The sequence below is a fragment of the Erigeron canadensis genome, chromosome 9, assembly GCF_010389155.1.
Source record: "Erigeron canadensis isolate Cc75 chromosome 9, C_canadensis_v1, whole genome shotgun sequence".
In the NCBI taxonomy this organism is placed as follows: domain Eukaryota; kingdom Viridiplantae; phylum Streptophyta; class Magnoliopsida; order Asterales; family Asteraceae; genus Erigeron; species Erigeron canadensis.
In genome coordinates, this window is record NC_057769.1 from 551,721 (window position 1) to 564,793 (window position 13,073).

The 13,073-nt window shown below is 32.7% G+C and overlaps 1 protein-coding gene across 1 annotated transcript; it reads left to right on the plus strand.

Annotated features, from left to right (window-relative positions):
* The first annotated feature begins 1,822 nt into the window (after window positions 1-1,822).
* On the plus strand, window positions 1,823-8,086 carry LOC122581686 (proteasome subunit alpha type-3). Its single transcript, XM_043753937.1, has 9 exons — window positions 1,823-2,089; window positions 2,188-2,271; window positions 2,729-2,802; window positions 4,990-5,076; window positions 5,198-5,282; window positions 5,362-5,408; window positions 5,938-6,003; window positions 6,748-6,838; window positions 7,891-8,086. The coding sequence occupies exons 1-9, from the start codon at window positions 1,946-1,948 to the stop codon at window positions 7,960-7,962; spliced, it is 750 nt and encodes a 249-aa protein (XP_043609872.1). The 5' UTR covers window positions 1,823-1,945; the 3' UTR covers window positions 7,963-8,086.
* Window positions 8,087-13,073: the final 4,987 nt, after the last annotated feature.

Here is a 13,073-nt window from a genome sequence, read left to right on the forward strand (position 1 = left end):
GTCACCAAACACAAAACGGGGGTGTTTGGTTTATTGGCTTTATATTTAGATTAAGAGTGACATGTTTTTTCTTTTTTAATTGAGGGTGTGTTAATCAAGCTCCAAATTTGACTTCGGTCAAGTTTTCAACAAGTTAGAGTAACGGGCTGTGATTGGTGATGGTGGTAATAACCGTGTGAGTATTAATATAAAAATGATTGATGTAAACGAGAATGATATAATTATTTTAAAAGTTGAGGAATTTGTAAATAATTTAAACTAGTGAACAAACGAAATAGGTATCAACTACTTTAAATTAGTGAACATGAACAAAGAAACTAAAGGGATGATATCATGTATATGTTCGTTCATCTAACTTAATGAACGGTGTACGAACAAATATAAAGTTGATTTCATGTTCGTTTCATAAAAAAATGGCTTGTTCATGTTCGTTCGTTTTATGTTTATGAATATAAACAAACAGACCAAAGATATATTAATAAGTATTAGAATGTAATTCATATTTAGTTTTACAAAATTAACGAATGTCCACAAATATATTATCGAACGTTCGTGAACATAAACAAACAAACATAAGCTATGTTCATGGCATCATGTTCATCTGTTTAACTAAACAAACAAGTTTTTGTATTCGTATTATTTTATTTAACTAAACGAACCATCACTAACGAATATGTATCTATAATCTATACTATCTATACTATATTATAAAGCAGATCTCCCCTGTTTACATTTTAAGTTTCAACATTTACTTTCCTAAAATGTCCATTTTTCAATTCTATATTTACCTAACACTCTTTCTCTCTCCTCAAATCTCAACCAATCATTTGTTTTCACTCTCATCCATAAATCATTTATTCCTCCAATTCATTCAAAATCTTTTATCTCAAAAACCGTACATCGATAATTTATACTATATTATAAAGCATATCTCCCTGTTTACATTTCAAGTTTCAACATTTACTTTCCTAAAATGCCCATATTTCAATTCTATATTTAGCTAACACTCGTTCTCTCTCCTCAAATCTCAATCAATCATTTGTTTTCTCTCTCCTCCATAAATCATTTATTCCTCCAATTCATTCAAAATCTTTTATCTCAAAACCCGTACATCAATAAATTATAAAAATTATATGAGTGTTCTTAAAATTTCATGCTCTTTCATTAGAGATGTCATTCAATATACTTTCGACGAATTTTTAAATCCGAGGGCGGAGCCCGTACGGCTAAGGCATTTGGCTATCATACTCTATGACTTATCACCCCCATCATCTCACCGCCGCAACGCGCGGGTACTTGCTCTCATATTATAAAGCAAATATCCCATGTCTACATTTTAAGTTTCAACATTTACTTTTTCAAAATGCCCATATATCAATTTTATATTTACCTAACACCCTTTCTCTTTCCTCAAATCTCAACCAATCATTTATTTTTGTCTGCTCCATAAATCATTTATTCCCCAAATTTATTCAAAATCTTTTATCTCAAAAACCGTACGTCGATAAATTATAAAAATTATATGGGTGATCTTGAAATTTCATGCTGTTTCATTAAAGATGTCATTTGATATACTTTCGGCGAATTTTTAAATCCGAAGACGGAGCACGTATGGTTAAGGCATTTGACTATCACACTCTATGACCTATGACACTTTATGACCTATCACCTCTATCATCTCAGCGCCGCAACGCGCGGGTTAATTACTCTCATGAATGTTGTTTGAACTTTCAACTCTAGTTCATATAATCCAAGGAGGCGAAACAGCAACTATGAGGTTATTGAGGGTCTACTTGTAACCATCCTTGCATTTGTTTTTCTTTCTTCTCAAGACAACCAACCCCCAAATACACACACACTCTCTTATTACTTTTCCAAAATCGATCCCAAAAATCAAATAAATTATCAACAATTTCAATTAAAGACCTAATTCAACAACAACAAGATGAGTAGCATAGGTACAGGCTATGATTTATCAGTGACGACATTCTCGCCGGACGGTAGGGTTTTTCAGATCGAATACGCTGCTAAAGCCGTCGATAACAGCGGCACCGTCGTCGGTATCAAATGCAAAGACGGCATTGTTATTGTCAGTTCCCTTGTTCTTTTCTTTTTATCAATTTTATTTGGTTTTTTATTTGTCAGTTAATTAAATTAAGTGATTGTGAATGAATGATAAAAATTTAGGGCGTAGAGAAACTGATTGCTTCTAAGATGATGTTGCCTGGATCTAATCGTCGTATCCACTCCGTTCATCGTCATTCCGGCATGGTATATAACTCTCTCTATCTCTCTATATTATATTTTGTTTTTATATATATATATATTATATGTATATGTATATCTATTAGGTTAAGTTTACTCTGACATAAAAAATATTTGAGAACTTTTAAATTACGTGTTGGTTTAAGTCGTGGGAAAAGTTACACGAAGGTTCGATTCATATTAAAATGGAAAAAAGAATATCTTTTTGTTTGCTGAATTTGCTCGCATCTGCAAACCATTCACTTGTGAGCATATGAATAAAATAAATGTAATGTTTACATGTTCTTAACAACTTCTTTTATACTCATGTGAATATGATATATAACACGTAATTTGAAAGTTCTTGCAAGAAAAGGTTGCTCAAATGAACCTTTCACTATATTTATATATATTAGTGTGTCATTTCTGTTTTTATTATGTTAAGGAGGTGTTTTGACTTTTAAGTGATGTTACGGGGATACAGGGTGTAGCTGGATTAGCTGCAGACGGGAGACAGATTGTTGCAAGAGCCAAATCTGAAGCCCATAACTACGAAAAGTAATATTACATTCTCTTTTTTGTTTTTAATTCCTTGTGCTTTTTTGTATTTTTATTTTATCTATAAATAATAGCTTTAGGTGCTGAAGATATTGACTTGAATAGTTGAATCATGGTATGAGTGTATATATGCGAGAGTATTGGATTACATGTTTGGTGTTTATGTTGAGGTAGTATTTCAAGCTGTCTAGACGTTTGTTTGTACGAAGAAGGTCCTTTACTTATTGTGTTTCATAGCTGGTAGGGTCAAGGTGGTTGGTTAACCCAAAGCTTGGTTTAAAATAGCGTGCAACAGGCGTTGCGTTGCGTGTTGAGACCCTAGGGCGCAACGCCAAGGTTGTTGCGACCAGGTTACATGTTGCGAGCGCTACATGCCCGTTGCGTCCGTAGCGTCGCAACATGTACAAAGTTATGTTTTCACTTTTTTGGGCACTTATTTTCTTTATGTTTTGATTTCAACTTTCAATTTCAAGTCTATTAGTCTACTTTTATGGTTTGTTTTCTACTTATTATACATTTGGTGTCGTAGAATCGCAACCTATTATGATTTGGTGATTTGAAATCACAAACTATTGTCTTTTCTTATGATATGGAATGTTATCTTTTGGTATTCAATTGTAACATGTAGAGTATTAGCATATTTGTAGAACTGTCGCCGCGAATACGTGTTGCGCTCGCCGCGCTCGCAACGCCACGCTTGTTGCCTTTGGGACCTTATCGCAACGGGTCGCCACACGCTATTTCAAACCAAGACCCAAAGTTATGTATTTGGAAAGGCTTATTAATTTATGTATTTAGGGAGTTTATATAGAGTAGAGGCTTTTCTGCTTCTTGATAAGGATTAAATTTTGTAGAAAACAAAGAAGGAATAGATCATGGAACATCTGCAAAGAATTGTGTATGGAGTAATCAAGTTTTTTGCTTTAACTTACCAGAGGATGCAAATTGCAATGATTTTTTAGTCTAAAATTAGGGTCACTATCTTCTTTAAAACCAAATCAAACGACACCAAACATTTATTATAGATCTCCACTTTTCATATCGCAGCCCATATGTCATACATTATTTTCACCCAGACAGTCATACACTACACAATGAGTTCTTTTGCATGGATTTCTCTAGAAGCAAATACAAACTTATATCTCCAGACAAACACATTGTGAATTACAATTTACAAGGATAGTTAACTGTAGTATCTATACAGACTGCACAGCTGACAGCCCCATCTTGTATTAAACAATGCCATGTAGTATTTGTGCTTCTTGTTCTTTTAACCAGAAACTCATTTTAAATGTCTTCTTAAGTGGCCCTATCTATAGAGTGAATGGATTAAGGTTGATATACTCTATAATTGACAGTGAATAGTTACTTATGTTTGAGAGTTCATCCGAGTACTTTGTGAAGTATCACCTACAAGTATTCAAGTTGTTGGTATTGTAGAGCTCGAAGATGAGCTCAACTTGGAATTTATGATGTTGTTCATGGCTCATCTACGGTAGAATGTACTTACTAAATTCCATATGATAACGTAATTCCCATTGAGAAAGCTAGTAGTGACTACTGACTACAATATTAACTCCCAATAACCTCACATGTAAAGTATAAGCCCAGCTGTCACTGAAATTTATATGTGATGTGTTAAAGAGCCCTTGGTAACCTTTAGTTTATTTCTTTACTCAGATGTTCATGTTTGGTCTTTTCTTTTCTTAACATGTGAAGATGCTACATGCCAAATGGGAGAACACAAACCAAAAGACTAGCCTAATGGGTGAGAGAACCCATTTGGTATATAAACCCCACATTGGTTTCAATGTGGGACGAGTCTCATACCTTGCATTGGTTTCGATCCGTAACAATCGTCCCCCCTTAGAGACCGACGTCCTCGTTGGTCACGGCTGGCTCCATCCAGGCCACCACTCCGAGTTGGCTCTGATACCATTGTTACATACCAAATGGGAGAACACAACCCAAAAGACTAGCCGAATGGGTGAGAGAGCCCATTTGGTATATAAGCCCCACATTGGTTTCCCATACAACTGATGTGGGACAAGTCCCATACCGTGCAATGGTTTCGATCCGTAACAGAAGATGATACCTTAAAATCATTGCTACCGATATTGAGAGTTAAGACACTGAACTATCTTATTTTTTTCATCATGCTGAAAAATTGCTTTTCTGATTGTGCAGTACTTATGGTGAACCTATTCCAGTAAAAGAACTTGCCGAGCGTGTTGCTAGCTATGTGCATTTATGTACACTTTATTGGTGGCTCAGGTTATTATAGAATTATCTATCATTTTATTCTGCAGACCCGTCTTTTTATATGCTAAAATTTATTATTATTGTTATTATTATTTGTTAAAAATATATGCTAAGATTAGTAGTTGTGTTGCAGACCTTTTGGATCTGGGGTTATTCTTGGAGGTTATGATCGTGATGGTCCACAGCTATATATGGTTGAACCTTCTGGTGTTTCATATGTGAGTTACCATTTCCCTGGTAGAGTGATGATGGTGGATATGTGTTTTTCTTATTAATGATTGTTGCTTTTACTTGTAGAGATATTTTGGTGCTGCAATTGGGAAAGGCAGACAGGCTGCTAAAACGTAAGATAGTTGTTTCTTATTAATGATTGCTGTTTTCTTTTTCATCCTGAGCTCTCTTGACATACTATTTTGAGCATTTTGTAACAAGATAATACTCGTGAACTTTATGAGGGTTTGCATCTAGATGTGTTGAAATAAATTTTCTTCAAATTTAAGTATGTTATATGAATCTTGTGATGATAAGCTATTTTAAAAAGCAAAGCAATGGTATATGACTTAGGTAAATGTGTAGCAAGCCTAATTTTAAAGTGTGCCATGTAATACGTGTCAAATTATAAAGAGTTGGTATCAAGGAAATTGCTGGTTGTACCAATAGCCCAATATAGGTACAACTATTGCTGTAACCAGGAATGATATGAGCATATATCAGATTTGGTCTGTACTATGTACAAGTAAGGAATTATGATATCTGATCAATCATGCAGAATCTTTATATGGTTCAGATCTGTCTTCGTTTGCATGTTTTTGATTCATGTTGTTTTAATGCTATAAATGTTTACTGATACATGGTGTAATTGTTAAATTTCAGTGAGATTGAAAAGTTGAAGCTTTCTGAGATGACCTGTCGTCAAGGGGTTATTGAAGTAGCAAAAATGTAAGTCTTTTTCCCTACTAAAATGTTTGATACGTTAATGCTCTCCGACAAATGTAGAGATAGGAGCATTGTGTACTTGGGAAAACTAACAGAAGTTTATCTCACTGAGGACCTCCTTGCTTTACCATTTTTACATGTCCTTTGGGCAATTACAAGCTTCAGTTTCTCTTACCTGTGCTCAATCTGTGGTGTTAAAGAAATAAGTTGTGTATTTCATTATAACAGTTATTGCTTCTTATAATTACTGTTCATTCCTTATTGATACCAAACATCAATGTCAGCTGTGACACCAGATTTTCTGTCGTCTATTTTAAAATTGATAACTAAATATCTAAAAAAGGATTGATTTCAAACCTTTATCTTTCAATTTTTTTAGCTGTGTGTGTTTTTTAATCGGTGAACTGGAGTTCTTTTTTTCACTCCTATGAATTAGGAGCATTATTCTGGTAATCTAGGTTGTTTGGTGTCAAATTATTAATAATAAAGTGTCTATGGAGCTCATATGTCAATCCTCCTTTTGTTCTTATTCTTTTTACTATTTAAATTAGGTTATTTTTTGCTTGGAGAAGTGCTTGATGTCTTTAAAAATGTTTCATATAGCGCCTTGTTATAGTTTATAGCCATATGTTTTTGGGCACTGTTCATATTATTACTTGTTGGTAGCCTACATGAATGTTTCATTAGCTGTCTTTATCACTTAAAGTATTAGATCAGTTTGTTTACCTATTGATGTTGGCCAAGCAGAATCTATGGTGTCCACGATGAGGCAAAGGACAAGACATTTGAATTGGAGATGAGCTGGGTTTGTGACGAATCAAACCGCCTACATCAGAAGGTAAATAGTTATATTTACTAAGTACATTTTATAAAATGAGGTTCCATTTCGCAATTATAGCTGTTGCTATTTTAGAAATTTCCTTGAAGTACAATTCGGAGGGAGAGCTGATATCTTAAGTTCCTTTCTGTTTATCATATACTAAACCTTTCATTTTATTTCATTCGTTTAATACCAACACTAAATTTAATACTAGAACTAATTGTTTATAATTTCAATTTTGTTGCTAGTATATACCTGCCTGGTAGGGCAAATGGTTAGTGCTGCTAGCTAGTCAAACTGCATCAAGTTTGAGTCCAAATAACGGGTTAGGAACTTAAAACGAGTTGAATTCGAGTTTCAGTCTTTAATCACTAGACCCAAGCATTGCCCAAAGAGTCCCATTTCTTTCTTGGTCGGACCAAGCAAGCCTATACAAGTTCTATTCAAGGTGTATATGGGGATGCAAACGGGTCAAGATTAAATTTGGTTATTTGAGTTTGAACTTGACTTGAGCTCGCTCAGTTTTGCCATTTCGGAACCATATCCAGCTCTTTATGAACTGGATTAATTGACTTTCATCTCTTATTAGTTTCTTCAAGCTATCTGAGCTTGGGCTTGTATCATGAATCGATTTTGAGCTCATTGGTTTGCAAACCTAATTGCATTTTTAATTAAGAAACTAGAATATACGAAGGAAATTTGATGCTATAGTATCGTAACACACCATGGGTATAAGGTGGCAAAATGGTGGGTCAGGGGTTTTGAGTAATACAGGTAAAAGTTCAGTGTGAATTGAATTTCGGACCTGAAACATTCCCTTAATACATTCTTTATGTATATAGTTAAGTGTGGCATATATAAATACAGAGATGACTTTAGTTGTAAATAATATATTTATATATAAGTGAAATGTTCTAGTAAGTTTTATGCATCAGAACTTCAGAAGTATATTTAGACGGCCCCCTTTAAATAGACTGATTACTGTTTAAACACTCGAAACTGGGATGTGCTTACTTGTATGGATGTGTTCACCAGATTAAATAGTATATATTGCATTTTATTATGTGTAGGTGCCAGAAACACTATTGGAGGAGGCAAAGGATGCTGCCAAAGCAGCATTGGAAGAAATGGATGCTGATTAGTACCTCTTTTCTCTGTTTGTGTTGTTTGTCGGACTCTTCATTTCAAATCTGTTGACAGTAAGATATATTGCATTAAGATTGTATCGTTTATGTTTTATCTGAATACCTTAATGCTTTTCGTGTATGCTTTGGTCAAACTTATCTGAACTAGGAAATGTTGATGAAAAAAGGTAATTGATTGAAAGCTCATGTTTAGTAAATTGGTAATTGCTACCTACTCAAGAAACATGTTCAAATAAGGTAGTCTAAAATCTAGATGCCTCTGACGATCAAAGCTTATATTATTATACCTATCCTAAAAAGCATGCAACGAAATGTGTGCCCATTTTTTTACATTTTTTTTTCCTGCGATTTATACAATCTGTTTTAGGCCCAATGGACTATTTGACTGAGCATATTTAAAACTCAATTTTTTATTTTTTATTTTTTTTTATGGGGAAAAAAATATAAGGGTGTTAGGCATTTAAGTTTGATGAAAAGCCCTTCAAATGCATTTTTTAAACTATAAAAATTATGGGGGTCAAACATTTATTCAAAATATTAAATAATTGATATGTGAGGTGTTTTTTACCAAGTTGAGTGCATAATAATCTCATACTCACTTTTCTTTTTATTTATGTAATGTTAACTTTACTAATACCACATGTTAAAGTTCATAAGACGTTATGTACGACTATTAAATTTCAAGGTCGGTTCGTGTCTTTAGTGTTCTTATTGTTTTTTAGGTTAAGGGCAGGGTTAATTAATGCAATTGATTCCTGTAACAACAAAAATACAATAAATAATATATTGACTTGTTGTTTTTAACATTTAAAATAATTAAAGTATACATGAATGAACAAATAAATTTAGTAAGTCAGTGAATGAACATCGAGAGATATATGGCGTTGGGACCTGGATTTTGTAAGTTGTATAAATTCTTATGAGGTAGTGTGGTATGGTCGTCGAATGGTCGATGCAGATCGATAATCATACAAATTTATTTGTTTCAATTCTTTTGTTCCCTCGTACTCGTATCAATTTATTTCTTTTGTTCCCATCTACTTACTCCCCTGATATTTTGTTAAGTAATAATCCATTTATTTTAGCCTACACATCTCAGCTACTTCCCTATTTGACCATTAAATATACACGTGTTCATTCATTCATGTTTACAATGAATAAGATGAGTTGGGTGGGTAGCAAAAAATGTATTGCAATTTTAGTGGGTTATCATTATTAAGGTGTAAATCACACTCCTCACTAGATAATTCTTTAACTATAGATAACCTGTTGACGGGGAACAATAATATATCACAGAGAATGGAAGAAGAGTGAAGGTGATGAAGTTTTTGATTAGGATTAGAAGATGATAAAAGGAAATAAGGCGGTAAAGGGAAAGCTAATTTGATAAATTATTGGCTGGCGACTTTAATCAATTCCACGTGTTTTCATTTTAAACTTGGTAAGTGCTAGAGCGTTTTCTTAAGAGATACGAGTATTTCGTTGCCGTTCCGGAAAAAAAAATGTTATTTAACATGCATAAAAAAACTTCTACCTTTCATATTAAAAGTTCGCCTTTGATTTTCATAGTAAATGTACAAACAATATATGTGGTAATATGTAAAATCTGCTATTATCTTTCCAACACTCCCCATATTTAGATCCACGCACATAATTATACTTTTGAGGTTCTCACTTGAATAAACTAGCCCGGTGCCCGCGCGTTGCGGTGGCTTTATGGTGATCGCATACGAAACATGAAAGAAAAACAAAAAAAAGACACCGGTGGGGATTTGATTCTGGCGTCGGCGGCATCAGAAGAAAAAATAAAGAAAGACACTGGTGGGTTTTTGTTTGCATGGATATGTATTTCTAGGATGTGTAGTTTTTTTTTTTTTTGTGAAAAAGTAAGTTTGAAACTTTAGAAATAAAGTGGAGGTATTTTGGGAATAAAAATTATACTGAATTTCTTAAACTCAATCTTCTTTATAAGAGATTATAGAAGATTATATAAATTGGTCAATAAACAATTATTCACTCCGTTTTAAGTTCATTTAACACAGTGTTATGAATATAGCATCTTGCGATTAAAAATATAACATATGATAATAATATAAATAAAAACAAAGTACAAAACGAAGACCGAATGCTGTTAAAAAAAACAAAAAAAAAAAACAGTAATATATAATCAATACAAAATAACGATACATTGATAACACTAATACAATCTTCTTATATATTAAAAGATAGTTATTATAATTACTTATTAACTCATTACAGTTTTTGATAGAGTTTTCATAAAAAGTAGTTTTTGGCTAAATTGTCTTAACGGAAAAAATATATAAATTTGGGTGGCATAGAAATCTTTTTTATTTACAATAGTGTATAAAGAATATAAGAATATGATGGTCGTTATAATAGAATTTTTGCATATATGTGCCCTATTGATGAGATAAAGGTATCTTAAATTAAAACCTGTTATTCTCTATAGTAAGAAGAGAATAAGAATGTGATGCTCATATATGTCAAAAGAGATTTTCTAACTACAGCCCTTTAAACTATTTTTAAGCACTAATTATCTTTCAAATATAATGTGTAATTAATTTAGATATTTTCTCCAGCTGATTTTTGGTGTCGTCCATATTTTTAGTCAAAGCAAATCAAAGTAATTTTAATTCAATATTTCATTCTTAATTTTTCTCTAATATCCTTTATTTTGTCAAAACGAAAACCCATAAAAACTTTACCATTGTTTTACCTCTCCTCTGGTAGGTATGTATCTATCTTAACCTTTCATGTTTTTGTTTTTCAATTACTCCGTAGTATATGATTTGTTTTGGTTTATCTGAAGACATACTTTGACTCAAATGTATGTAATAGTTTATATAAGATATTTTTTTGTTTTGAACATCTAATAACTCTTTTCTTGGCCCATACTATGCTGTTTATCCAGATAAATTTAATCTTGAAACTACTTGGTAAGCAATTAAACTGATATATCAAGCATTTTTCATGTCATTTATTCTATTGTATTACTAAACTAAGGAAATTCATATGATTTCTCATTCATTTCTTCTATCTATTTGCGTCATTTATTTTAAACAATTAAATTGATATATCAAGCATTTTTCATGTTATTTATTCTAGGGATAAGTACCCAGAAATGCAATCAATTAATGCTTAAAAGTTATTGTGTGTACGAACTTTAGGTCAGCTTTATTGTATTCAGAAAACTTGTTCAATAGTCCTATAGCATGCAAAAGTGACCGGGTCAAAAGTTAGTCGGTCACCACTTTTACGTTGACTGCTTACGTGACATGCACACAATAACTTTTTGGGATTAGTTTATGCACACAATAACTTTTTAGGATTAGTTTATGCACACAGTTAAAAAAAACAGATTATTTTTTTTCAAACTCGCCGGAAACTGCAAATACTCGCCGAAAAACTTAAAAATCCGATTAAACCTTCGTTTCTTCGAATTAGACCACGAAATTGGCACCAAAATACTCAAAAATCAGTCGCGAACAAACCCTCGGCAAAAGTTAAACCAATTGAGACTCGCCGGAAAATTTAAAATCACCATAACTTTGTTGTTTCTTCGAGTTTCAGACAACAATTTTGAGCAGTTTGGTGTTGGTTTCAAGTCGAAACTCGAATAAACAACAAAGTTATGGTGATTTTATTTTTTCTGATGAATTGGTAAATTTTCTGGCCAGTCTCAATCGGTTTAACTTTTGTCGAGGGTTTGTTCGCGGCTGATTTTTGAGTATTTGGTGCGAATTTCGTGGTCTAATTTGAAGAAACGGAGGTTTAATCGGATTTTTAAGTTTTCCGGTGAGTATTTGCAGTTTCTGGCGAGTTTAAAAAAAAAATCTGTTTTTTTTAATTGTATGCATAAACTAATCCAAAAAAATTATTGTGTGCACGCCACGTGAGCAGTCAACGGGTCAACGTGAAAGTAACCGGTCCCACATAGCCATAATCCCATTTTATGTTCACAATAACCAAAACTTCAAGTTTCGTGAACACAATAAAGCTGACCTAGAGTTCGTGCACACAATAACTTTTGAGCATTAGTTGACTATATTTCTGGGCACTTATCCCTTTATTCTACTGTATTACTAAACAAGGAAATTCATATGATTTCTCATTCGTTAAGTCACATGTGGTGTCCGTTAAGTCTCTAGGAGATTTAATGTTTATATGTGATTAATGTGCTATATGTGTGAGGCTTCAATGCCTTAATGATGTATATGTTAATGTGTTTAAGATGTAAAAGATGGTTAAGATGTGTTAAATGTGTCGGTAAGTATTCTTGTTAAGTCGTATAAGCCATAGATGTGAAGATGTAAAGTTGAGGGGCTTAAGTGTAAGCTTTGGGAAAGTGTGTCCAACTTTTAGGGCTTAATTAGGCTAACCTAATTAACACTTAATCAGTTCTTAATCCCTTTTGTGCCTCTCCAAACCCGTTCCCCTCCTTCCCATATGATTTTTTATGAAAATCCTTCAAATGTGTTGATTAGAAAACATAACTTTATTAGAAATCCAAAGGATATTACAAAAAAATATTATTATTATTATTTAAAGTCATCATCGACATTTAATTATTATTATTATTATTATTATTATTATTATAAAAACATAACTTTATTAAAAATCCAAAGAATATTACAAAAAAATAGTTGGGAGCTAAGATACTAAAATAACTAAAATATTATTATTAAATCAATTACTTCCATATCAAAAACTTAACACTCATCGTCACCATTAACCGGTGTCACCGTTGTTATAGTTATTGTTGAATCCGAATTGTACCGACATGAGTAGTTTAAACAAGAAACCAAGAGGCATGTGCCTTCCCACACATTATTCTTCGTTATAAGTTGACCAAACCGTATGTCAACACGTACGTAGATGTTGACGTTTATTATAATGTGCTTATTAACCAAATTAATACTTGCACTCAACACCAAACTTCACATAGTTACATTATCAACTAAACTATATCAACTAAACTACCAAAATTTAGGTAAAACGTCAGAAGATATATCTAATATCCCTAAGGTTATCTCCAATAATAAAACATCTTTAAATGTTTTTGAGCTACTACATCATATCTTTACAAA